This window comes from Pleurodeles waltl, chromosome 11, assembly GCF_031143425.1.
Source record: "Pleurodeles waltl isolate 20211129_DDA chromosome 11, aPleWal1.hap1.20221129, whole genome shotgun sequence".
Lineage (NCBI taxonomy): Eukaryota > Metazoa > Chordata > Amphibia > Caudata > Salamandridae > Pleurodeles > Pleurodeles waltl.
In genome coordinates this window covers 993,422,556-993,450,122 of record NC_090450.1, presented here as the reverse complement: position 1 = coordinate 993,450,122, position 27,567 = coordinate 993,422,556, and the positions used below count along the sequence as shown (strand labels likewise).

The window sequence follows — 27,567 nt, the reverse complement described above, 5'->3', positions numbered from 1 at the left end:
CTCTGTGCATGCTATTCCTTACTTTGAAATAGCACATACAGAGCCAACTTCCTACATGTATATTAGACATACATCCTCTAGCATTGATGACTAGAGGCAACTGTCTCACAATAAGGAGCTGCGTATTACACACTTCCCTGTCCCAGCTGCCGGTGAATGCACCTAATGATGTATACTAAACGTACATTCTTTAGCATTGGTGGCTAGAAGCAAATGTAAGGAGCGAAGTATTACACAGCCTCAGCTGCCATTGAATGCACCTAATCATTTATAGTAGACCTACATTCTTGAGCACTGTGCGTAGCGCCACTCTTTCCTGTCCTAGCTGCCTGTACATTCTCTAGAACTGGTGGCTAGAAGCGATGAGCAGCAGCATACTGCTCTCTTCCTGTGAATGGACCTAATGATGTACAGTGCCGTAGAAGATGAAGGATCACAAGCAGACAGCCAGGGCAGAAAATCCAGATCCCAAAGGTACCAGAAGCCACAAAGAAATGTAATATCGAAAACTGATGGACTCACAATGAACGCAAATATATAGATCCACTATAACATTTCGGCTTCTGCCTTCTTCAGGGATTGTACAAGATCGTTTGCTCAGTGGTTGCATAGCTGAAATACATTCTGAAATGCATTCTTTAGCAGTATTTTAAGTTACAATCCAGGTTCCAGACTTCTGACTAGGAGATTCACCCCCAGATGTCATTAGTGAGCGTGTAACTCTGATATAAAAGAGAGTATCTCTCATGAGTGCTCTTTCTCCTCCAGAGGAGTGAGGTCCGAGGTATATGTCATCCACTTGTATAGCCTGGAACCATGCTATTAGACAGTACAACAAGAGAAACGAGTGGAGCTTTCAAATCTCAAATAGCACTTTTGGGACCTACAAGTAGAGAAAGGTTAAAAAAAACTAAATGCTAGAAGTAGTTCTTCTAGGAAGTGTCGAGGGCTTTTAGAGCATAGTGACATACTGTGGCCTGATACAAAACTGTTACAAACTGGAGTCTTGGAATCAGTTCCCTGGTGCTCTTGGGAAATTGAACACATGCCCCTTGAGTGACGAGGACCACCAGCTCTGTTGTGGCACTTTACAGTGACTGCATAAAAGCGATATCTCTGCTTGCATCGTGGCTCTGCCTTTGAGTGTGTCACCGACCCAGGCGATGGTAAGACCACGGACGAGCACCACTGAGAACTGGCACAGTGGCTGTTGGCACAGCAGCTGTCCTGGTTTAAAAATGTCCACAAAATCCATCAACATTGCATATGTGGTGGGGAATGGTTAAAGGTGCTCCAGGAAGAGCTCCCTGGCAGAGATGTGTCCAAAAGAGGTTGTTTATGCTAGCTTTGATGTTCAAGTTTGTCAGCAACAAGAAAATATCTGTCTATACTGTAAGAAAGATGCTTAAAGAAGGCTCTTCAAAGCTAAACCGATTAAGGGTTATTTCGCACTATGCTGCAGCGACAAGGTGTGTGCAATAGATCTAAATATAACGTGTAGTTAAGAAGCACACCAAGAACTAAAGTATTGTGTGAGAGTAAAGGAGAGTCTGCCATTTTTAAATACTGTCAGTGTGAATTTACTGCTACAAATATTAAAATAAAACTTTGTCTACATGCTTTGAAGGTTTTTGAAGCTAATGGACGGCAGATCTTCGTAAGTTGACATTTTCTTTGAATTTTTAAGCTGCAGTTTTTCTAATTCTGAATGGGGAAACGCTCTCTGTTCGCAAATAGAGGTGTGTTTGATATGACCTGCAGAAGATGCAGGCTCAAATCAAGCCGGAGTCCTTTATTCTTTGTGATCAAATGAGTAATGCAAAAACCAGGTGTACTCTAGCTTCAGGCTCTCCACCTACACCACAGGCTGCACATACTGAACATCAGTGCAACACACAACCATCCTCAGCGTGCACATTTCTCCACCCATGCTGTAACAGTCCAGTCCTACACACCAGCAGTGCTTCATCTTCTTACTTTCAGACCGAATGTGTATACAGCGCACACCTCCACCCATACTCAAGCTAACATGGTCATTTCGATATCAAGAGTAGGTCTGGTTTTCTGAAGCACATCCAGAAAGAAAGGCTTTCAGAATGGAATTTTTTACTTGCCCAGACACATTCTGCAAGCTCTATCCAGGATGCCCCCACTTTGGCCCATGCTGTACTTTCAAAGCTGTTATGTGAAGCCTTGCTTTAAACTGCTGATTCTGGTCTCCTCAGCTCACTCTAGAAGATGCTGTGCTTATAGTTGCAGGGAGATGTACCTACAAGGTAGAAAATTCTGCCTCTATAGTGCTCTCACCTTTAGGCTCTTTACTAATCTCCTGCCCTCTACATCAACTCGTGTTTTTTGTGTGTTGTTTTTTTTTGGGTGGTGTTCGAAGGACTTGCCAGAGGTGCTTCAACCTGGGGCTTCCACCTCTCAACCCCTTTTGCCCTTCAATGAAGCCCTCACTGATCTCCTGCTGGGGACCTGCTCCAAACCCAGCACAGGGGCTCCTGTGAACAGGACAATAGCCCGCCGCCATAGGCCTGCGCCTAACGACCCAGTGTCCTTAGCCCAACACCCAACCCTTGAGAGGTTGGTTATCCAAGCCTCTACATCCCATGTATCATTCCCTTCCTCACCCCGGGAAAGGGAATCCAAGAGTCTGGATCATCTTAGAAAGAAGATGTTTTCTCCCTCCAGCTTGGCACTGCTTTCTGTGAACGACGCATGCCTTTTGGGCTGTTATACGCATACTTTATGGGGCATGGTTGCGCAAGTGTTGCCACATCTTCTGGATGAGGCCCGGCCATTCTCTCCCAAGCTGTTGCTGACTGGAGAGATGCAGCTAAGTTCACAGTCAGATGTGGCTGGATACAATGATTTACTAGGCAGATTGGTTGCATCGATAGTGGCCTTGAGGGGCTACGCCTGGTTGCCCTTCAATGGCACTTGTCTCTTTGGAGGCAAAGCAGCCTCTGTGATTGAGCACTTTAAGGAGCTGCAGCTTGGTTGTAGGAAGCTGGCTCGTTATATAGTGGACCAGATGAGGTACAATGTGCAAGGAGGCCAGGCAATCCCCAGAGGTATCACAGAGGCACAAATGACATCCATAATGCTCTGTTTGTGGGTCATGTGGTTGAGCACATAGGCATATCCAAGGGTAGTGCTAAGCATATAAGGCACACACTCGTACAGTAAGTGAGACACTCTGTAAAGAAATCCGACATCAGTTTATAAAAATAACACATACTTTTATATACATTTTGATCCAAGATCACCAGAATCAGATGAGTACTCTGTGAATTATGAATATTTGTATTTTTCAAAAGCAGACAGTGCAATTTTTGGAGCAGTAATGTTATCCTGTGAGAGAAAAACATGTACTGCATACAGATGCTTAGCGCCGACCTACAGGGCTGTTCTTCTGGAGTTAAGGTAAGTATGGGGCAAGGTCCAAAGCAGCACCAGCAGTTCAATTCAGGAGACACTGAGGCGTCCGGGAGCAGAGGTGCTTCTCAGCCTCTGGTGCCCAATGTTATCCTTGGGGGGGGGGGGGGGGGGCGGGGGGGGGGGGTGTGCATATGGGCACTCTGAAATTACTTACAAGACTGTTCTTCTGGACTTGAGGTGAGTACAGTGCAAGGTGCTAGGCCACACTAACAGGTGACCTTGGAAGGATCTGATGTGTCCGGGTGCAGAGGTATGCTATGGCATCAGGATCCCATTTGAGTCTTAGAGAATCGGTCTGGGTAGAAAGTTGCTGCAGGGACTAACAGGACTGTCAGTCCCTGGGAACCCACAGGGAGGCTCAACCCTTGAGGTCCTTAGGCACGTGAGTACATCATTGGTCCACATCTCCTCAGGCTATAGAGCGTCGGTGCAGTGGTGTCTTCCGGCATTGGATCTGGTGCTGGAGTTGCTCGCGGTTGCAACTCTCTGCAGGTGTGGACTGGGGGTCCAGTCCAACCAAGCCGACAAGTGGGCTCAGGTCTTTTGCGAGGTGGAGAGACATGGGGATACTCTTGGTTCTCTTCTTTTGGGCCCAGGGTGGGTGTAGAGGTGTCCTAAGGCATCAGGATTTTTCCTTTCTGGTCACTCGTGTTTGCAGGGGGTCTGCAGAAAAATGCTGTAGACTCCAGCTTGAAGTGCACAGTGGGTGAGCACGGGTGAGCTTTGTCTCTGGAAGGCTTGGGGACCACGCAGACACAGTTGGCCCACTTCAGCACAAGCTGGTGCTCCCAGGTGCAGGGATGGTGTCTGGCTTCAGTAATCTTGTGGTCCTGGTCCTCTCAGTTATTTCTTGGGTGCCTGTGGATGAAGGGGAGCAGCTCCTCTACTCCAAAGGAGTTGCTTCTGGCGATTGGCGAAGCACTGGCAGCTCTCCCGGTTAAGACAGCAGGACAGGACAGTTTCTCCTCTGGGATCGGGTGCAGCAAGCAGGCCAGCAGAGTTGTCACCAAGTCAGTCGTGCTCCACCGTTCTCGGATTAGGCAGTTTCTGGTCCACTCCTTTTGAAGATCTGACTATCAGGAATTAGGGGGTACTCTAAATACTCAATTTACGTGGCGTGAAGGGTAGCAGCCAAAGGGCTATTTACCCTTTGGGTCACTACACCCCCTTGATGACCACTTCCTTTGGGGAGTGGACATCACCCTAACCAGAGTCCCTTAGTTCCACCACACATAAGATGGTGGAAATCCTAAAGTCTTATCCACTTCATGGGGGGCCACCCTAGGGGTGTGTCCATCCTGAAGGGCCACACGCCTTTTGCATATCTACTTTTCCCACCTGCTAGGTGCTAGATGGGTCCACTTTCCAGTTAAAGGCTGAACCCTTCCTCTGAGGAAGGCTGGACTCGTCTTCTGTGGAAGGCCAGATCTGCATACCAAAGGCAGTGTGCTTCTTTGGTTGGGTGTGTAACACCCAACCCGGACAGGCTTTTGTTTTCTAGCCTCTTGAGAGCAGTGTCTCTCACCCTGGGAGTTGGTATGTTTTTCAGGGGGCACTTATAAGGTGCCCTCTGGGTGCACTTGTTAATATATCCATTGCTGGAATAATAAACATCCCTTTGTTCAGAGAAGCCATCACGTAGCTAGGGAACTTGTAGTGAGCAGTGTCCAGCACATGTATTTGAAATGGTTTCCCTGCACACTTGTTATGTCGTGAGAATTGACAGTCATAGTAGAGGCATATTTGCTCATGCCTATATGCCCTCATTTATAATATAATGCACCCTGCCTTAGGGCTGAAGGCCTGCTGCAGGGGTGACTTACAGATACAAGCAGTGTTTTAGGGGATATGGCGCACAAGTGTGTGCCATGTTTGTTTTCAAGTTTGGAAGCACCTTGTCGCACAGCCTGCAATGGCAGTCTACATAAGGTTGGTGCTGGGTCCCTCAGAGTGGCACAAGTTGTGCTGCGGCTGTGAGGGGCCCTATCTAGTACCCATGCCCTAGGTACCAGGGGTACCATTTACTGGGGACTGACAGAGGTGCTAAAGGGCAGGGTCACTTGGGGATCAAGTGACCAGGTGCTTTGTTTTTGGGAGAAACACTGGTGCTGGGGACCTGGTTAGCTGGAACACAGTGCACTCCAATCAGAGTTGCATCTAAAAACGATGTAAAAAGTGTAGGGGCACTGCAACTAGAACCCAGCTGTATGGTAGTGTTGGACTTGCTGGATGTTTATTTTCACATCCCCTTTCTGCCTGCCCACAGGAGCTACGTGGTGGGCAACAAGCACTTTAATTTCACCGTACATCCCTTTGGCCTTACCAGTGCCCCTCGGGTGTTCACCAAGGTGATGGCGGTGGTCACAGCTCATCTGTGCAGGTCAGGGGTTTCAGTCTTCCCCTCCCTCCCCTCGACAACTAGCTGTTGAAGGTGGGCTCGCCCCAGGCTGTTGTCTCCCACCTCCAGACTACGGCAAACCTCCTGCATTCACTGGGGTTCACTATAAATGTGCCGAAGTCACACTTGACTCCATCTCAGACGCACCCTTTCATTGGTGCTGTCCTGGACACAGAGCAGTTTCCGGTTCATCGTCCCGAACGGCGAGTCCAGGAAATTCAGGATGTGATGCCAGTGTTTCAGCCTCTATCCTGGATTTCAGTGAGAATTACTCTGAGGCTGCTGGGCCCCATAGCCACCTGCATCCTGCTAGTAAATCATGCCAGATGGCCTCTGCAAGCTCTGCAGTGAGACCTTAAGTTCCAGTGGGCGCAGCATCAGGGGAATCTCTCAGACATGGTCCAGATTACAGAGGGGACTGCTTTGGTGGCCTCTAAACCACGATTGGGTCAGAGGCAGATCTCTCTCTCCCCTCCCCAGCCATACCTCTCAGTTGTGACAGATGCGTCTCTCCTGGGATGGGGCAGCCACATGGGAGAGGTGGCGATCAGAGGAGTTAGGTCTGAGACGGAGTCTGGGCTCCACATCAACCTTTTGGAGTTCAGGGCGATCAGCCTGGCATTGAAAGCACTACTTCCCTCTCTCAAAGGGAAAGTGGTGCAGGTGTTCACGGACAACATCACTGTTGTGGTACTGCGACAAGCAGGGCGGGTGGGGTCTTGGACCCTTTGTCAAGAGGCTCTGCGCCTCTGGACATTCCTGGCACATCAAGGCATTTCCCTGGTGGTTGAACACCTGGCAGGCTCTCTCAACGTCAGAGCAGACAAACTCAGCCAATTATGCCTGGACGATTATGAATGGCTTCTCCATCTGAAGGTGGTGCAAGGTCTCTTTCAGCTGTGGGAAGAGCCTTGGTTAGATCTGTCTGCCTCCGCAGAGAACCAGCAGTGTCACCAGTTTTGTACGTTGGCGTTTGGAAGGCAGCACTCGCTTGGTGACGCCTTTCGTCTCACGTGGAGTTCAGGCCTCCTGTACGCCTTACTGCCCATACTACTTCTGCCCAGAGTTCTCAAGAAGATCAAGAATGACTGGGTCCAAGTGATCCTTGTGGCTCCAGACTGGGCATTAGAGTCTGGTATCCTGAGCTATTAAACATGGCCATCGATCCTCCGATCACTGCCCCTTCGGGAACATCTTCTGTTGCAACAGCAGGAGAGGGTTCTCCACCCTCGCCTTTCCAGTCTCCCCCTTCTTGCTTGAGGATTGAGCAGCAGCAGTTGACAGCTTTTCACCTTTCGTTTGAAGTCTGTGATTTTATCTTGGCAGCCAGGCGTCCCTATACCAAAACGGTATATGCCTGACAATGGAACATATTTGTGGCATGGAGGACAGACACGTCTGTAGACCCCCTTCCTGCCTCTCTTTCAAAGGTTCTCTTGTTTATACTTTCTTTGGCCCAGCAGGGTTCTGCTTTGGGCACCCTCAAAGGTTATTTGTCTGCTATCTCTGCATTTCAGAGACTACCAGTTCAACCCTCCATGTTTAAGTCTCCGATAGTTAGTAGGTTCCTTAAGGGTCGTACGCACATGTTTCCTCCTTCACCATTTATCATGCCCCAATGGGATTTGAATTTGGTTCTTACATTCCTTATGTGAGCTCCCTTTGAGCTACTTTATAATTGTCCTCTCACGCTTTTAACACTCAAAACAGCCTTACTTGTGGTCATATCCCTGCCCATAGGATTAGTGATCTGCAGGCTTTCTCATCTAAGCCGCCCTACCTTTCCATCCATCCTAACAAAGTGGGCCGCACATGGGCCTCCTTTCTTCGGAAAGTGGTTATTCCCTTCCATGTAGGCCAATCCATCACCTTGCCTTCTTTGTATGCACTCCCTCATCATTCTAAGGAAGAGAAAGACTGCCCCACCTGGACCCAAAAACAGGGTTGGCGTTCTGCCTTGATCATACCAAAGAGTTCATGGTGGATGATCAACTTTGTCAGGTATGTAGTTGCGAAGAAAGGTCGGGCAGTGCATAAGAGGACCATCTATAGACCTATAGTTGGGTCATTCTCTGCCTTGAAATGTGCTACGCATTGGCTAGAAAGCATCACCTGGAGGGTTTTCGCATGTGCTCTACCGGAGCAACTGCTGTGACTACTGCGTTAGCACACGGAGTTCCAGTCCTAGACATCTGTCGGGCAGCAATGTGTGCATCCTTGCGCCAATTCACCAAACACCTATTGCCTGGACAGTCAGATCCGAAGGGACGAGTACTTTGCCCGTTCAGTACTACAGGATTTTCTAGTATGAACTTGGTTCGCAGACCCTCCTCTGGGTATGGTATTGTTTGAGTATCTGTTCTAAGGTAAGGAATCTGCAACTTGAAGTCTCTATCAGATGAACAAGTTACTTACCTTTGATAACATCTTATACGGTAGAGAAATACTCTATATCAAGATTTCTTACCGACCTACCCATCCTCCCCGAACTGATTTCTAGGGCCAGGGGCTTCTCTTTCAGGGTCCTAGTTTTGACGCACCAGTGGTCCGTGTTCTCTGCGCTCCTGGTGTGGAAAGTTGTTAAAAGTAACTGATATCAGAGTGCCTGAGTGGTGACTCTGAAGGTCCCACAATGTCATTCTGGCAGGCACAAGGCGGGCACCGGGCGCGGAGGAGACCAAAGCCACCTGCCGGCACGCAGGGCTACTGCTTGAGAAAAATAACCGGATCCAGACTGACACCTGGGGGAAATTCTAAGGTAAGGAATCTGCAACTAGTATATGTCTCTACCAGATAAGGCATTGCCGCAGGTAAGTAACTTGTTCAACTATGCATGCATCACTACTTCATTCTCAAATATGTAGCATAGGTTGACTTTCAAAGAAAATTGAATTGTACAGGATAAAACTTTTAAACAGATGCCCATGCAGTCCTAAGTGCTACCAACAGAGAGTGTATTGAAAGGCTTTAATTCACCTGGAGGAGGAAAAATACCTTGCTTCTCGGAAAAACCTGCAAGGAATAATGGGCTATTACATGTAAATTATATAATTTTACCCGCACTTGACAGATGCTCATTTTCATTTGGAAATGTCATGCAAGAAAGAAATGTGATTTTCTGGCATTAACAGTAATAACAAAACAAGCTGATTAAATGGTGGGAAAGTACACCCCATTAAAAGGAAAAAAGAACAGTCTAGGGAAATATCAATTATTCATGTGCAAGTCTGTAACCCCCAGGGGGTACTTTTCCCACCATTTGGATTACAAAACGTTCTCTGAAATGATCTACAGTGGTTGTCGTAATTTTGACACTTAAGTTTGACTTTAAACCTGCTACCTTCTGAATCTGTACATTTGCATGATTACGTTTGTAAAAGGTACGAGCAAATTAAATAAATCAACCATTTAATCTCTGCTAGGAAGCATAGGTTGTGCTTCTTGCCGCCTCATCACTGTTTCCTATCTCCTGTCAATGTGATACAGAAGTCCAGTGGTGACTGTTTAGTCCTGCCTTCTTTCTATTTGCAGCTGAATCTTAGCTTGGACCAGCATTGTTGGATTTTTTTTAAATCTTTCTACAAATCTAGGTTCTGTCAGAATGTTTACTAGTTTCACCTGTTCAGTATCAGGCGATATGGCTAATCTGATGCTTTCAGAGGTGCGTCTTCCAGTTATAACCCCGCTTTCATCTATAACCTGCTCAGTATCTGTTAGCTAGGGCATGATTTTGTCCAATCTGCTTGTCAGTATGGGAGTTATTTGCCTCATACATAACCCATTACTGTGGATTCTTGTTTGTGATGTGGTTAAGATACTGGTTTGTGAACTGGTGTCTGTAACCCATTCTGATTCAAGAAATCAACTGTTGATTATCTCACATGGCTTGCTTGAAGGGCAAGGATAATTTACATGGTTGAATTGAAATCCTTCTGGCCCAGGAACTTCATTGATGTTCAGTAGCCAAGTGGCTTTAAGCACCTCTCCTGATGTTGAGACTTGTCACAAACCTTTATTTTGATCTGAAATATTTTTTTAAGCTTGTTTTTCTTTGAGCTATCAATGGTTCATTGTGCATGTGGGCTAAAACTTCAAAACCAGTTGGGCAGAAGGAGAGCACAGACTGGGAGCCTTGGAATCATCATGAGGGTAATTTTATGCCTGCTTTTCCAATTAATTTGTGTAATCTTCCATGCCCATATTGTCTGTTAACCATTTTTATATGCTTGCCTTCTGTATAGCAGCAAGATTACCTACAAGCTCGCTATGGATAAGCGCGCATCTGCTGTTTATGCATTCAAGTTCATACCACATAACCTGCTCTCTTGTGAGCGGTTGATTTTGTTAGCTCACCCTTCGTCTTAGTTCAGAGTTTTTTGTTTGAACTTCAGACCTCTCCTAAACAACCAACATGGGTCCCCTGCAATCTCACCCTGATTGAATTATAATATTCTTACAGGAGTCTGTTAATAGTGACTCTGGCGAAAGTACATTGCTGTACCATCCAGGTCCTGGCACTCCTTTTCTCTTTATGTAATTAAGTTGGCGATGACACCTCATGCACAGTCCCAATTGAGTGCAATATTTGTCAGTGGTTAAACCCAGCGGAAGCCGCCTCATTCACTGTAGCACCATGAAATATCAGTGTACGTGTTCGGTACTTGCAGATAGATTCCAAGTCCCCCTATAGAGATCATTGTAATTCCTTCAGGACGTTTTTACACCCTAAGACAACCCTGTTGGTTTTTGTTTTGAGTTCATTGAGTTATTGACGTGCCTATCCCATAGCATCTGTTCTGCTGCTGGGCATCAGCGGCTGGTGACTATTAGTAAGTAATGAACTCCATTGCTTCAGCCCTGGCCGGCTTTTCCCCATCATGAGCCCAACTTTGGTGTCTGCTAGAGGCACCTTCCTTTCGAATGACCAGCAGAAGCCTGCTATGTCAGTGTTCTCAACCTCAGCAGTGCTGTCTTTGAAGACTATAACTTGGTCAGCTTTCTCTTGTAAGGAGAACTTGAGAACACTGCATAGTTTATTTGGGGGTGCAAGACATTACCATCAGTTTATAAAGCGATGCAGGAACAAAAAAGAGGAACACATGCCTTTCCTTAGTGAGCTGAAGTACAACACCCCCACCCCCTTTAATATCTCGCCCCCCTGCTTCTTGAGTTAGCTGAAATGTAAAAACACAAGTGCCTTTGCAAGATAACAAACCAAATACGTATTCCGTGTAGGCTAAATCTAGAGTGATACAAAGTTTTCTGAGTACATATAAATCACATTTGATGTCTCAAACCAAATTGTATTACCCTTTTTCTTGTGCAACACTTTGCATTTGCATGAAAATGAGAAAAAGTAGACCGGTAGAAGGAACAGTTTCAACTGTTGCTGAAAACAGTGTTGACAACTCATTTTTTTTTTTTTTTTTTTGCAACAGTTTTGGTTGCTGTGAGTGGCTAATACTATGGAGAACGTTTGTTTTGTATTGAAAGTGATGGATAGTGGTTAGTTTTAGTAGTATATAAGCTGTTTCATTCATTAGCAAAGCATTTCTCTCAAACACCAGGCCAGACCTTGCCAATAATAATATTGGTGATGCCAGAGAGTATTGGCAGGTATATTTTGGTATACATCTTGTAACATAATCCATAATAGTTTATCTTCGTGTATGGCTTTTTGTGTGAAGTTGAAAACTTTGCCAACATTTATTATCAGTTGACATTCATTGGCCATTGATACCAACTGCATAAACTCTATTCCGTGTGATTTACACCCTTTCCTCCTCTCAAAGAGAAGATTCCAATACCCCTTAAAGAAGGACTTCACGTGCCCTTCCTTCCATTTACCTTGCTTATAGTTTTTAAATGTTAAGTTGTGAAGACCTTCATATTTAGCTGAAGATATCAGTTTCTGGTCTGCCGTGTTTAACTCTCGCTTTTAGTAATTTAAAAATGTGATTCCTTGCATTCTACACTCAATGCTCCTTTGCTCTGATGATTCGGCATCCTTACTGACCTCCGCTAAGCTGCGGGTCTGTTATTTATGCTGTGTGGGCCACTTTTGAAATATCCATTTATTTCAGATCTTAAGTTTGCCAAACATGTCTTTTCCGATTGTTGGTCGTGTTACAGTTCCAAGTAGAAAGGGTTTTGTGATTGTGCTTCTACTGTATTTGTTCTTTATGTTGCACAGTGTAAATGTGTCCGTTTTATTCTATTTTCTTTGATAAAATATTAAACCTATATTTCAGAATGCTGACTTTGCAGAACTCCGCAAACTTCTCTCTGGCCTTTCACTTTATGAATTGAATGCTCTGGGTGCACTTTTAGGATCTCCTGCACCTTAGGCTTATTTCTTCTGATAATAAGAAACGAGCTTCACTTCTGCAGGGAGCTCTTAAATCTTCACCCATCCTCCCTTCTTCCCCCTTTTATACTTCATTGGTATTTGAATCCAAGTTGGTGCCCTGTGTGCATGTTTAGTTACACTCGTAGGAATGTAGGGAATGTAGTACCCGGTCATGCCTCTTCACACAATTTTCTGACACTTTTAAGTACAAGAACTGAGAAACCGCTTGGTCTTCACCTAGTCCATTAGCATTACAGTGGCAAAGCACCCCCCCATGCACATATGCACACACATTGTCCTGGATGTTTGCTCTTGCTGCCCGAGCAAGTATTCCTCAACCTGCTCTCTTCTGAAGCACTGTTGGTTCCCTTGCTCTAAGTGGCCCCTCTTACTAACCTTCATGGCAGCCTGATTCACGCCAAGCTTTCCCTTCTTCCCAATATTCTTTGGAGTTTGAAGATTGAAGCTGTATTGATAATGAGGGTCAGTTAAACTTTGGTTGAGGAAACGGATGTCATCAAAGCAATGGTTTCCGCCATTTGTAGTGGTGAAAAGCCAAGTCCTGGCTGTAGGCCCTAAGAAACCCTGGGTACTGCAGTTCAAGGCAAATGCCCATGCTTGAGTCAATTGAAAATATTATGTCTCTACCAGAAAGGCTGTGTTGCCGAAGTTACCCATATTGTGGCCATTATCGTCTGCCACTTCTGCTCTATATATCTGTAATGAACTGAATGAGACAAAAAGAGAAGCAATAGCGGTAGATACTATGCTCAAATTAACCCCAGCCACCGGTAATTACTGTGGGACGCAATATATACATATAATCTACTGGTGGTCGCCAGTAGGTAGTTATAGTTAGGAGCATGATTCCATAGGAAAAGCGATTTTTGACTTGCCTATATCTGTGGCACATTTTGACAAATCTTCACAAACTTTTCCCAAATAAGTGACACAGTGATTCTTGTTACACACAGGAAGTTTTGGGGTGATTAGTAAAGCGGGGGGCTCCAAAAACATTGCGTTTCCATTTTAATTCCCATAAGACCTGCCGACACGTCTACAGCGCGACCCACTGGACGGAATTACACCAGTTTTGGCAGAAAGTTATCTGCTGGTACAAAGATAGTGTTTTTTTTTTTTTGTGTGTAAATCCATTCAGTAGTTTAGGAGATATTTAAGGGGGAATATGCGTGCAAAAAGAAGCTTTGCAATTGGCTGACCCCCAACCTGACTGAAAAGTTGTGACCGCCATTTTATTTCACTGGACATAGTTCCCGGGGGTAAAAATTCAAGTTGAAATTGGCCTAAGGCGTCAAGATGAAAGTAACTTGACCCCAAGGGTGTGATACAGGTGTGTTTTAGGGGCAAATTATATAATTTTGCAGCACGGTGTGCGATATCCATAAAAATTTGTGAATTATTAAGAACCACAGTCATTCATACACAAATTCATTCACTCATACATGCACTCAGAGGCCCAGACACCCACTCAGACACTCACGCACCCCCCACTGACAGGCCCTGTGGCCAACGTGCACAGCGCGAGGTTGGGTGGTTACAAAGACTTCGCTGCAAGGCCAAAGGCCATGTGCGGCGGGCGACGGACTAATGTATAGCAATAAAATTACTTTACGTTAAACCATAGAAATGTACGTTAGGTTCTGATTTTACTCATACAAAACCATAGAAATTCAGCAGTTATACTTAGAGTTCTTTCAAGTAACTATAACTCGCGCCCTAAGGTAACTATTACTCACCCCTTCTTCATGCGCAGTTAATTACTCCACATATTATGTCATTGATGAGATCTTGTATAGCATCCTTGATATTATCAGGGGTGTGTTTAGGTCTGGGGGGTTAGTAGCCAATGGCTACTAGCCCTGAGGGTGGATACACCCTCTTTGTGCCTCCTTCCTGAGGGGAGGGGGGCACATCCCTAATCCTATTGGGGGAATCCTCCATCTGCAAGATGGAGGATTTCTAAAAGTCAGAGTCACCTCAGCTCAGGACACCTTAGGGGCTGTAATGACTGGCCAGTGTCTCCTCCTTGTTTTTCTCATTATTTCCTCCGGCCTTGCTGCCAAGAGTGGGGCCGTGGTCGGAGGGGGTGGGCAACTCCACTAGCTCGAGTGCCCTGTGGTGCCCCCCCTTCCTCAGCCCGAGGTCGCCCACATCCTTCTGGGTGCCCTGGCCGTAGGGGGGACCCTCAAGGCCCCTGCGGTCCCACCTGTTGGAGCAATAATTACATCTTTTCCTTGCCCCCATGGCTTCGGGCAGGGAAAGAGTTGAAATCTTTGCTTCCAGCAAGCGGGAGCATTTTCACAGCACCCGCTTGCTGGAAGCAGAGTGTTTGTCACAGCTCTCACCAAGCAAAAGCAAGCATCTTCCTTCGGAAGGAGGTGAGGGTGGGTGGGGTGGGGGGGGGGGGTGTGTGTGTGTGTGTGTGTGTGTGTGTATATATATATATATATATATATATATATGTGTGTGTGTGTTTGCATGTGTTTGGATGTCGGTAAGGTTGGGTGGGTGGTGCTCCATATCTGTTTGACAAACATGTATGGAGTTGAGCAAAGAGGTTTACAAATTTCAAGAAAGTAGCTACTCTGTTGTGATTGGTAGGTGTGCTGCGGGTGCACAAAAGCTACATTTCAAACATAAAATTGTTGTTTGTGCTTTGGTGCCCCTGTCCATCTATCTTGAATGATTCAGCATAACCTGAATGTTTAATTACATGATTTTAAGTGGTGAATGTTTTTTTTTTTTTTCTAAGGAGGCGACTACATCTGAACTGCCCCCAGCAGAGAGTGTAGGAGGAGAAGCGCCTACAGAGGGTGCCTACGTGGAGGAGACGGTGTCTCAGGCTGAAGAGGATGTCGAGGAGACAGATGACGACCCAGAAGAAGAAGAAGAAGAAGCAGCTGCTGCTGAGGCGGAACCTGAGGACACCCTGACAAAGTCCTGTAACGATGGCAAGATGAAAGGTACGTGGCAACAGGTGTGGAAGATACTGGGCTGTAGGAACCGTAATCCCACTGTCTCCCAGAGGTGGATACTTTGTGTTTGGGAAGAAAGGATGTGGAGAATAAGTCCATATACCATTGAGGTTACTTGTTCTCTAATCAGTTGGTTACTGCTTTGAGGTAGATGAAATAAAGTGCATTGTGGGCAACAGAAGTACGTACGCTGTTCAAGAGGTCTGCCTTGAACACATCAAACCTTTGCATCACCACCATTCATTGTTGCGCTGCCTTTGTTGCTTTGTGAAGACAACTGTTCATTAATCATACACAATGTTTGTGATTTTAATATTCAGCTTCGATAGTCACTGTAGGAAGTTGGCTCTGTATGTGCTATTTCAAAGTAAGGAATAGCATGCACAGAGTCCAAGGGTTCCCCTTAGAGGTAAAATAGTGGTAAAAAGAGATAATACTAATGCTCTATTTTGTGGTAGTGTGGTCGAGCAGTAGGCTTATCCAAGGAGTAGTGTTAAGCATTTGTTGTACATACACATAGACAATAAATGAGGTACACACACTCAGAGACAAATCCAGCCAATAGGTTTTTTTATAGAAAAATATCTTTTCTTAGTTTATTTTAAGAACCACAGGTTCAAATTTTACATGTAATAGCTCATTTGAAAGGTATTGCAGGTAAGTACTCTAGGAACTTTGAATCATTACTTTAGCATGTATACTTTTCATATAAAACACAATAAGCTGTTTTAAAAGTGGACACTTAGTGCAATTTTCACAGTTCCTGGGGGAGGTAAGTTATTGTTAGTTTTCACAGGTAAGTAAGTCACTTACAGTTTTCAGTTTTTGGTCCAAGGTAGCCCACCTTTGGGGGTTCAGAGCAACCCCAAAGTTATCACACCAGCAGCTCAGGGCCGGTCAGGTGCAAAGGTCAAAGAGGTGCCCAAAACACATAGGCTTCAATGGAGAGAAGGGGGTGCCCCGGTTCCAGTCTGCCAGCAGGTAAGTACCCGCGTCTTCGGAGGGCAGACCAGGGGGGTTTTGTAGGGCTCCGGGGGGGACACAAGTCAGCACAAAGTACACCCTCAGCAGCGCGGGGGCGGCCGGGTGCAGTGTGCAAACATGCGTCGGGTTTTCAATGGAAGTCAATGAGAGATCAAGGGATCTCTTCAGCGTCGCAGGCAGGCAAGGGGGGGGGCCTCCTCGGGGTAGCCACCACCTGGGCAAGGGAGAGGGCCTCCTGGGGGTCACTCCTGCACAGAAGTTCCGTTTCTTTGGGGGCTGGGGGTGCAGGGTCTTTTCCAGCCGTCGGGAAATGGAGTTCAGACAGTCGCGGTCAGGGGGAGCCTGGGGATTCCCTCTGCAGGCGTCGCTGTGGGGGCTCAGGGGGGACAACTTTGGTTACTCACAGTCGTAGAGTCGCCGGAGGGTCCTCCCTGAGTTGGTTGTTCTCCACCAGTCGAGTCGGGGTCGCCGGGTGCAGTGTTGCAAGTCTCATGCTTCTTGCGGGGAGTTGCAGGGGTCTTTAAATCTGCTCCTTGTAACAAAGTTGCAGTTCTTTTGGAGCAGTGCCGCTGTCCTCAGGAGTTTCTTGTCTTTTTCGAAGCAGGGCAGTCCTCGGAGGATTCAGAGGTCGCTGGTCCCTTGGAAAGCGTCGCTGGAGCAGGGTTCTTTGGAAGGCAGGAGACAGGCTGGTAAGTCTGGGGCCAAGGCAGTTGGTGTCTTCTGGTCTTCCTCTGCAGGGGTCTTTCAGCTCAGCAGTCCTTCTTCTTGTAGTTGCAGGAATCTAAATTCTAGGTTCAGGGAAAGCCCTTAAATACTAAATTTAAGGGCGTGTTTAGGTCTGGGGGGTTAGTAGCCAATGGCTACTAGCCCTGAGGGTGAGTACACCCTCTTTGTGCCTCCTCCCAAGGGGAGGGGGTCACATCCCTAATCCTATTGGGGGAATCCTCCATCTGCAAGATGGAGGATTTCTAAAAGTTAGTCACTTCAGCTCAGGACACCTTAGGGGCTGTCCTGACTGGCCAGTGACGACTCCTTGTTGTTTTCTTTGTTTCCTCCAGCCTTGCCGCCAAAAGTGGGGGCCGTGGCCGGAGGGGGCGGGCAACTCCACTAAGCTGGAGTGTCCTGCGGTGCTGTGACAAAGGGGTGAGCCTTTGAGGCTCACCGCCAGGTGTTACAGCTCCTGCCTGGGGGAGGTGTTAGCATCTCCACCCAGTGCAGGCTTTGTTACTGGCCTCAGAGTGACAAAGGCACTCTCCCCATGGGGCCAGCAACATGTCTCTAGTGTGGCAGGCTGCTGGAACCAGTCAGCCTACACAGATAGTCGGTTAGGTTTCAGGGGGCACCTCTAAGGTGCCCTCTGTGGTGTATTTTACAATAAAATGTACACTGGCATCAGTGTGCATTTATTGTGCTGAGAAGTTTGATACCAAACTTCCCAGTTTTCAGTGTAGCCATTATGGTGCTGTGGAGTTCGTGTAAAACAGACTCCCAGACCATATACTCTTATGGCTACCCTGCACTTACACTGTCTAAGGTTTTGCTTAGACACTGTAGGGGAACAGTGCTCATGCACTGGTACCCTCACCTATGGTATAGTGCACCCTGCCTTAGGGCTGTAAGGCCTGCTAGAGGGGTGTCTTACCTATACTGCATAGGCAGTGAGAGGCTGGCATGGCACCCTGAGGGGAGTGCCATGTTGACTTACTCATTTTGTTCTCACTAGCACACACAAGCTGGTAAGCAGTGTGTCTGTGCTGAGTGAGGGGTCTCTAGGGTGGCATAATACATGCTGCAGCCCTTAGAGACCTTCCCTGGCATCAGGGCCCTTGGTACCAGAGGTACCAGTTACAAGGGACTTATCTGGATGCCAGGGTGTGCCAATTGTGGAATCAAAAGTACAGGTTAGGGAAAGAACACTGGTGCTGGGGCCTGGTTAGCAGGCCTCAGCACACTTTCAATTCAAAACATAGCATCAGCAAAGGCAAAAAGTCAGGGGGTAACCATGCCAAGGAGGCATTTCCTTACAGTCACTTTTTGAGATCAAAAGATCTTGGCTGTTAAATTCGTTCCATGCATCTGTCCTTTGGAAACCATTCAATTGGCGACGACTTTCATTAGGGTGTTACTCGTTTATTTGCATGTTTGCTTTTAAACCTAATGTTCACTTTAATTAAAATTAATGAGCAGGCAGGTTTTATTTTACAGTAAGGGATGGTTCTATTTTTCCACACAAAAGAGCATTTTGGGATTTTTTTTTTTATTATTTTTTTTTTTTTAGTATTTGCAAACGTCAGTGCCCCTCTGATCAAGCATTGATTACAAGCTGTGGCCTTGGCCACGCCTTGGCCCAATCCTATTTTTTTCGTATCCCATTGAGTATAGTAGCAGGTTTTAATATTACATTACATTCTGCTGCCAAATGCATACCATTTATTAAAGTTCCTTTAGCATATATTGCAAGAAAGTGGCTTTTAACAACGGATCTGCCCTAGGCAGAAGGGCTGTAAACCTATTAGAATATTACACCCACTGTGGACACTTTGAGGTAGTTAATGACTGGAGTGTTGTCATCACTCTGCTAAGTGTTTGAGTGAACGTCAAACATTCATGGTACTATTTAGGTAGACAGTTACACTAAGCGTACTTTTTGGGTATATATATATATATATATTTTTTTTTGTGGCGCTACGGCACCGCCATTTTGATTCTATTGAAGTGAATGCCTTGTTATGAAGGACATAAAAAGATACATGCTGCAAGGGGGATGACAGATTTTAGTTGGGATGTAAATTGTCAGTGGTGTCATACTAATATTTGGAACTGTGAGTTCTAGGTCCTGACCCAGTTCTGGCTCTTGTCAAACCATCTTTAAGGGAAAACATTTTTTTCCTCATGATCTTCTCATTGAAATTACGGTCGTGATCTAGAAGCCAAAATTGGGACACAGTTGTCCTTTAAATTAAGTTATTTTCCTCCTCCTTATACGAGAAAAGGTCTGACAGCTGAGTGAAGCGTCTCTCCAATAGCAGCTGCATGTCACTTGATTTCCTGTTTTTTCACTCACGGCTTCAGCAAACCATTCTAATGAACAGAGTGCTAACACCTGGTATTTGACAACAGCGAGGCACACCTGAATGCCATGTTGCAGAAATAAGAGCTGTTGAAAGCAATTCTTACGGAGGAGTCTGCAGGAAGTTAACAACATTGAGGGTCTTAATTTTGTCGTGCAATTATAGTTAGACTCAGGAAAGCTAAAATGAAGACATGGGCTCTATAAATTGTCCAATATCTCCCTCTTCCATGTGATTCACAAGGGAAAAAACCTCTGGCATACTCAGTGTAATGTACTTCCAACAGCAGCCGCCAGTCAGTTGATGTCTCGGTGTTCTACTCTAGCTTCAGCAAAGTCTTCTAATGAACAAACAGATCGCTAACCTTTTATGTCCACGATAAAAGTGAGCCATTCCTGGACGCCAGGTTTCTCAAATAGAAGTTACATTTGAAATTTTCACTTTGGAGTCTGCTGAAGTAAATGGACATTGAGAAATTATTCCAAATATATGTCTTCAATACATACATTATCTCTGAGTTAGTTATAGGCTGCAGACAGCAGGTCTTGAAAAAAAAAGGGCAGTAATTGCCTGTGTCCACCTTCTGCTGTCAGCAAAACATGCACTAACTTGCATTTGTTTTTTTATTACTAGATGCGTTGAGAAGTGAAAAAGAAATTCAGCCTTCTTCTATGCCAGACCAGCAAAGGAAATTAGATTGATACAGCCCCTGATCTCTTGTAGCTCTGCCCTCTTGTGTACATTAACTCCTTTTAGAGCCTTCGAAATGATCATTTAGTTTCTTCATCTCCTCCTTAATTATGAAGCTTTTTTTATTATGCCCTAATCATATTGTCTATTTTTGTGCAAGGCCTGTGTAACTTTTTGCAGTTGTAGTACAAAAGAGCTATAAAAATGAAATGAACAGCGTTTAGCAGTACATCCTGAGCTGCTGGTGATCACACTCTTGCCTTAATTTAAGTTGGGCAGCCTTGCAAAGGCCTCTTGTGTAAGCATAGAAAGTCTTATGCTCTTGTTTTCCTCTACTGCCTTGAATAGTATGCCTTATTCGGTGCCCAAATTCAACGTTTTTCAAGGGAGCTGCCCTGCTCTTCTTCTCACATTTGGAATGCATGTTGTACCCATGCAGAACCTTATGTTTGATTGATGTCCCCATAAAACGGGTAAGGTCTTATAGTGAGTTTAACATTTGTAACCAAGACCCCTCTAACATTTGCAGACAAAGAGTTCAAAACCAATCCTTTTGACATAGGTAACAGCTCTTGAAAATCAGCTCATCAGTGCAGCAGGAAGAGCCCTGTAAAACACAAAGTTGTGCCTGTGACATGGTCCTTCTATCCAACCACAGGACCTTCAGCTTCACTTCTTTCCTGCTCGGTAATGCAAGTACGGCTTCTGGTCCCTCAGTTGCTTTGCAGCATTGATGTATATTGGTGATCAGAAGTTGGGTGGGAAATGATTTCCTGATGGTGACGGTGTAAGACTCGTATCTTAGAAAGATGTTGCTGTCATGAGACTGTCCATGTGCTGATGCTAAACCAAGTACGTTCACGTGCCTACTACCAAAGTGCTTTGTGATTGACTCCATACATAGCTGGATAATGTCTATAAATGTGCATCTTGGCACTGATTCTGTTTGAAGTATTTCTCTTCATGAATTCTAGCTTATGATATTTCTGTTTTGTTCTTTCCTTTCTGTAGTATCATTTGCTCCAATAAGCTTTGCAATCAGGGCCAAAGAGAATGACATGCTTCCGCTGGAGAAGAATCGCGTCAAGCTGTATGATGACAGCGAAGACGAGGAGGAGGGCCAGGAAGAGCAGAACGGGACCAGCGGTTCATCAAACAGCCATCCCGTTGCTGCTGCTGCAGCAGCACCCGTCGTCACGGAAGAAAAAAAACCTCAGTTGACTCCAGAGGAGATCGAAGCCAGGCAAGGTAAGGAACTGCACACAAACAAGCATTGGCATAACCAAAAGATCTCACCTTTAGGACCTTGTTAGTATTCAGCCAAGCAGCACATTATCCTGAGTGCTCCAACATCTACTGTTGTTTAACGTGGAAGATTTGGCCCTCAGGCTCTCCCTAAAAAAATAATGTGCCCTTGTGTAATGTAATCGGTGCTCATGTAAAGTGCTATTGTTGGGTATATTTCCGATGGTATCTCAAGTGCAAAATTTAGAAGTTGCGCTAACAACCACATGTCTATCCCTAGCAGCTCCAGCATACATCCCTCGAGTGAACACGCCCAGTGCGAATTAAGTAGCATGGCCAGCCCGACTTGCAGCTCAATGACGGTGGCTGCAGGAGTGCTGCAATACATGGCGACAGACTTGCCAAGCCAGCTTTTTAATAGGTCCGGTTATGATGGTTTGACATAGGATATCCATTTGTACAATTGCGGGTTTTAAAATAAACCAAAAACAGTTTTCAATGACCTTCGTAGGAAAAACTCCGCCAGATCTCGAAGGGCACCCCTGACGTTGCTGAAGGAGCCTCCGTACTTTTGACGTGAGGAAGGAAAAACTTTTTGAAATGTCATTTCAGAACCAATTACAGGAGATGGCATTATACTAGCGAAAATGTGGTCGTTACATGCTATTTAACAAGTTTATAAGTAAATCAGCAAAATGGTACTCTGAGTTCTGCTTTGCTGGTAAGATACGACGCATTTCGAAAGAAGTTTAAATCCAAATGGAACCAGCTCAGGCTTTCCTTGATTAGAGTGCAATGGATAAAAACATCTGCAGATTAGTGCATCGAACATCATTTTATTAGCACTATTGTTCCCTTACTGCCTTTGACCCGCTCAGAGGACAACATAGCCCAACAAGCTTAGTGGATTAAGCACTTGTAAGCATATCAGGTCCTCGACCTGTCAGAAGTTCCAATACCGACAGGATGAATTAGCATTTCATCCTTTTAAAGTCGATAAATTGTACCAACAAAATTGTTTACAGCATTACTGATTACCTTCAGCTTTTAGAAATGTGACGTGCAGTATTACGCCCACTTGAGAATTAATTTGTTAGTCCAATAATTATAGCTTTAGCAGTTAGAAGAGGGTGACAGGGCGAACACAAGTTAAACAGCTCCTCAACTCAAGAAGGCTTATAGGCTGATGAGGAAAATCTATGTAACAAACTGAGATATAGAAAAGCAGTAAGTGCCCTACAGGCAGATCATACCACTTATTCCCGTGGTCAGGCTCCACTTTAAAAGGCATTCATTTTAAATCCCTCCCGTTGTAGCTACACCCCAGCTCTATATCAGTCATACATTAAATGAAGGCTTGGAGTGGGTGGAAGAGTTGGTTATCGCTTAAGGAGATAAAATCTTTATTTTATGGAAGTAAAGGTGCCAGTAAGCTTCTCTTAGTTTCATTTTCCAGCTGCTACCGCACAAACGTTTGAAATCGCTTGATTCCTTATGCTTAATTATTCGCTTAGCAGGCGACTAATGACTGCTCTCTAACATTTTGGGGAAAGGTTGGTGGCAGCTTAGTGCCTTGTGAACGGGTTTTGCCTTTCCCTTTCCGCTCGCCTTGGAAGTGTTGTCCTGTGGGGTGTAGTGCATTTTAAACGTGCCTCATTGTTGCACTTGCTTTCAACCAGAGTCGTCCTGAATCGGCTATGAACTCTGCGTCAAGGGCTAGTTTCCACAGTCACCACCTAGAGGTTAGAAAAGCGCTGCAGCATAAAGTCATATGTTCGACACAGACACCTTCTCAAGAAACCCAGGATACTACAGAAGCGAAGGTGCTGAACCCTACCGGATGACGTCACTTGATCTGGCAAGTAGACTACACAGCTGACAGCGACGTAACAAAACCTGAGGATGGGGCTCTTGCAAACGAAGTGGATTCCTCACCCCCACCCATCTCGTGGCTCTGCAGCATGTAGAGTGGGACATATGTGCTAAATTGAAAAAAGTGCTCCACACGATGCTCCTACCAGCCTTTCCCAGTAGATGTGTAACATTGAGCTCCTCCTATTCACGGAGAGTGGGGTTCACGGGCTCTGGCAGTGCATGCTGATTGGGTGCTTGAACTGCGTCTGCATTGCCTCTCTCTTGTTCTGGCTCGTATCAAGGTTTTGTACAGCGGGCGCCAGCACAGGGGGCGAATCCTATGAATTGAGCTTTTGTGCGTGCGCATACTAGAAAAGCGTGGGGGTATTCCTTTCTAAGGTGAGCTTATGGATGGAATGATGCGTGTGTCGCGAGTAATCATGCAGCTCGGCCACTATCTTTCTTCTGACTTATACCTGCATTTCAACATTTTAGAAACGGAAAGCGGGAGATTTTTAAAAAAGGTAATCGGGAGTGTGTATGCAGTCTCGATCTTTTCACCTATAACTAATTATTTTTAAGTGTCTCAGTTCAATTGTATGAACTCAAGTGAAGTACGAATTCAGAGGAACATTATGCAAGCGGTGAGGAGAGAGCGTAAAGAAAAAAGTAGTGCGCCAAACTAAAACATATGGCCGATAGCAAAAGGATCCATGTAGCAGGGGCAGTCTTGTAGGGCGGAACAAAACAGCCAAACGGAGGGACAAATCACCAAAGAAACAGGAGTTTCAAAAGGCAGACTCCTGAACTAATGATCAGCAGTGGATATGGTCAAAGCCACAGAAATATTGCAGCATGCCGAGAGACAGAGCTGCCTAGGCTCCACCTAAAAATGACCGCTCGTCCCCAAACAGTGCTAGGTGTTTCATGCTTAAATGGCTCGCTGCACAGTTGGCTGGTTCACAGGTTTGCTGTGTTTGCTAAGAAGCTATGTTTTTCATCCTGTGTAGTATTTTATGCTTTATGGCCCCACACATCATTCTTAACGAGGGTTACCTTGAAAACAACTGTCACCAAATTTCTATACTGTGGTATATTGACTTGTGGCGAAACGAAATTAAACGTCTCCTTTACCACTGTGAAATTTCTTCCATGACGTTAAGTAGACGTTTTCAAATGCTGTACAGCACTCCACTGCATTTGGACTAGAGCCATGCTGTACCAAAACTGCATCCATCCATTTTTGGAATTTCCAGTAGTAATCTTTAACTGGTTAATATTTTGAGAAATGCATCTTTGGGCTGTCACTTGTTTTATTATCCTTTTCTTCAGGATACACTTCTTCCCCTTCCATGATTATTTTTTGTCCTCTTTTCTTATTTGAAGTCCGAGTTTTTCATTCGAGGGCTGCTTCCTCATTGCATCCCATGAAAACATTGTTCAATAAACACAACTTATTTTTAATATGGTCTTAAGACTGGGTTTCTGACCGTGTGTTTCTTGAGGTTGCCAAAGTCCATCCATACCAGAGGCTTCTGGCGAGGGTGTGGCGTTGTAGGAATTCCAGACACTAGCAGGGTAGTATTAATGTCATTCTGCTTTGCAAAGTGTGCATTAACCATAAATCAAATTGTATTCAGAGCATTTGTTCAGATCTTAATGGTTCTAGAATGCAAAGCTAGAGGTCGACAGTGAGCCACCTTAGTAAACCATGGTTTCATACTGTCCGCCACCCTTTGAGGTGCCTCAATTGTCTGGCCCACTGAAACACACTAGTGACTGAAAAACTTGTTTCGAGGCACTGGACCTATCCGATTTTCATATTTTTGTGTGGTCTGCTGACAACACAAAACAGACAACTGCTTTTCTAGCGCAGGTTAGGCCAAGTGCACTAGTCACGAACTGTCTACTCTGAGATGTGCTGGTCAGTGGAGCTATGCTGATAAGTGCATGTCGAGCCTGGAGGCAGGTCTCTTATTTTCATTGTAGGTTATAACGCCAGTCAAGTCAATTCTCTTGCCTTATTCTTATGCTATTCAGCCTAATGACAGCAGTGGGTTGATCACAATAAAAGGTTTGTCTGAGTCCCAGCTGCAGATGTTCAGTATTTTGCTTATTATAATGTTCGCTGTCTCTCTTGCGTCTGAAGGCTTTGCCTTTTAAATGGGGCTAGCTAGTCTTCTAGTATCCATGAGTTTCACGTTGTTGTTTATTTCAGTAGACCTACCCTCTGTCAATGTGAAACCTTTCTCTACTTGAGATGTGTTATGGTCACTGTGTAGCTCCCCTCAGGGCCAGTATCCAGACACTGACATTTTAAAGGCTAGCTGGACGAGGTTCGGCTTCTCATGAAAAGCCATCTTTTGAAGCTCCTGTGGTCCTGTCGATTGATTCAGTTTCAGTAATTGTGCCTCTGCTGTCGTCTCCTCAAGGATCGGCATTGTGATACGATTCCTAGCTTATTTCTTTGGGATTTGATTGCTCGTCTCAAGATTATAATTCAAATTTAATCCATGAAGCATTTGACTACGTACGTGGAGTTCTCTATGGGGTATTCCGTCCATTATTAGGAATTACATAATGGTACACATAGTCATATTAATGTCAAAGCCTTGCTTTTTTGCATGCTTAAATGCATTTGTCTATTGACTTTGTTATATGTAGACTCACTTGTGAATTATGTGCCATGGAAGTAGCACAATGAGATGGGCAGTGGTGAAGATCACTCTTCATAGACCTAGGCTGGGCAGCCTCGGTGCTTCATAGGCCTGCATCAGTCACTTGTCTCGGGTGAAAAAAATCACACCAGTAGGACGGTAAGGGTTATTGGCAAAGAAAAATGCAGCACCACCAATGTCATCCAGCAAGAGTGCTCTTAGGATAAAGATAACACTGTGGACGTAGAAAGGGTTCCTTCCAACATGCCTGCATCATAAGTAAACTAATACGAAAACTCAGGCAACCACAAGACTTTGACTGCATGCTCCAAAGAAGCCTAGCGTGTATGCCTGCTTTTAAGTTGTTTTCTAGTTGCCATTCAATTGCAGGTATTTCCTCATCAGATGCTGCTCTTTTTCTTTTTATATCTGAGTAGGCAACCCCCACTCACATGAAATTGGCTTGCATGACATTCATTGCGTACAATGTGCAGGTTGTTGATGCAGATTCGTGATTCTCTTTCCTCTAGACTGAATAAAGGCTTGTTTGTATCTTCATCAATATGAGATTAGTGTTTGCTTGAAATATCTTGTCCACTTTCCAGATTAATAATTTTTCCAGATTGCTCCTTGCAGTTGGGGTAGACCTGGACAATAACTTTAAGGCACTTGATTAGCAATGCTTGTGTGTAGGAACATTGCAATACGTCTATATGACATCCACCCCTTTATGAACCAAGCTGATGTATGCTAGCGAACCGATGTAAGAGACATGTAACATTTTCTCTGCAGCATGGTGGTCCCCACATTCATATGGCATTATAACCACATACCTAGCAGATTACTAACTTGGGAGGCACTGCTTGGGAAGATATGTAGCCTGGAGACCAGTTGTTACTGGCTCTTTGTAGTTGCTTGCAGCATCTGTCTGATGTAGATACACATGCTGAGCAGTCTGCCAACTAGTGGTTTAAAATGTTTCCAAATTGTGGTACCATTGACACTTTTTGAATATTACCCAAAGAAATTGTAAAGCTGTTCAGAAGTGAGGTTAAAAATAAGGGTGCAGTCTTTCAAGTGTGTGTGCTGTGCTTTGCTCCAAATGTTTCCTTGGTTTCTCACCTCACAGGTTACTTCATACCTCGCCCTGACTGTTTTCATATTTCTACCAAAGTTTCTTCGTAATAAGAACTTTAAAACAAGCATTTTCAGTGCAATAGGTCTGGTATTGGCGTTCTACAGTGTACTACTACATTATCTTGGAGTTTGTCATCGATAATGCAATTTAACAAATGGTGCGCATTAACTTCTTAACATCAATGGGAGAGCAATAACTATGCTACAGGTTTCTAGGTATCTGTAATCACGTGCACACAGGCTTGGAAAGTGAGGATTTTCTGCCCATGGGCTAGTCAGAGGTTCCAGCGGGAGCTGAGCAAACCTTCTGATCTTGAATTTTAAAAAAATCCATAGTAGATATTTTTAGAATTCAAAATACCCCACATTCAATAAGCTAATTTGGGGTTGCAGAAAAGCTTTTATCAACAAATATCAGCGATTAGTTCAGTGGAGTGTTTTAATTTCCTAAATAAAACGTCTTTGTGATAAACGGTTACTGGCAGGCTTTAATCTCATCTCAACAGTTCTGTATTTAAAGGAAATTTGCAATTATTTTGTGACATTTCGATGCTGCTCCTTCGTACAAATTCCACTGTGATACCGCCAAACAGCTTTGAGTCACTACCACAGAGGAGCCCACTGAGAAAGGCACTATTCCTAATGTCAGTGGTACCGCAGGACACAGCTCTTCAACCACTCCTGCTAAATAGGCATCGACTTGAGCTGATATGCAAGCAACCAAATAGAGCTGCTGAGGCTA

General features: G+C 45.0%; 1 protein-coding gene across 4 annotated transcripts in view; it reads left to right on the top strand.

Annotated features, from left to right (window-relative positions):
- SFSWAP (splicing factor SWAP) overlaps positions 1 to 27,567 on the top strand; it is a 474,828-nt gene that overhangs the window by 148,296 nt on the left and 298,965 nt on the right. For all 4 annotated transcript variants that reach the window (XM_069215345.1, XM_069215346.1, XM_069215348.1 and 1 more), the window contains exons 11-12: positions 14,965 to 15,175; positions 20,944 to 21,180. In XM_069215345.1, the coding sequence (XP_069071446.1) occupies positions 14,965 to 15,175; positions 20,944 to 21,180 (448 nt within the window). The remainder of the gene's footprint in view (positions 1 to 14,964; positions 15,176 to 20,943; positions 21,181 to 27,567) is intronic.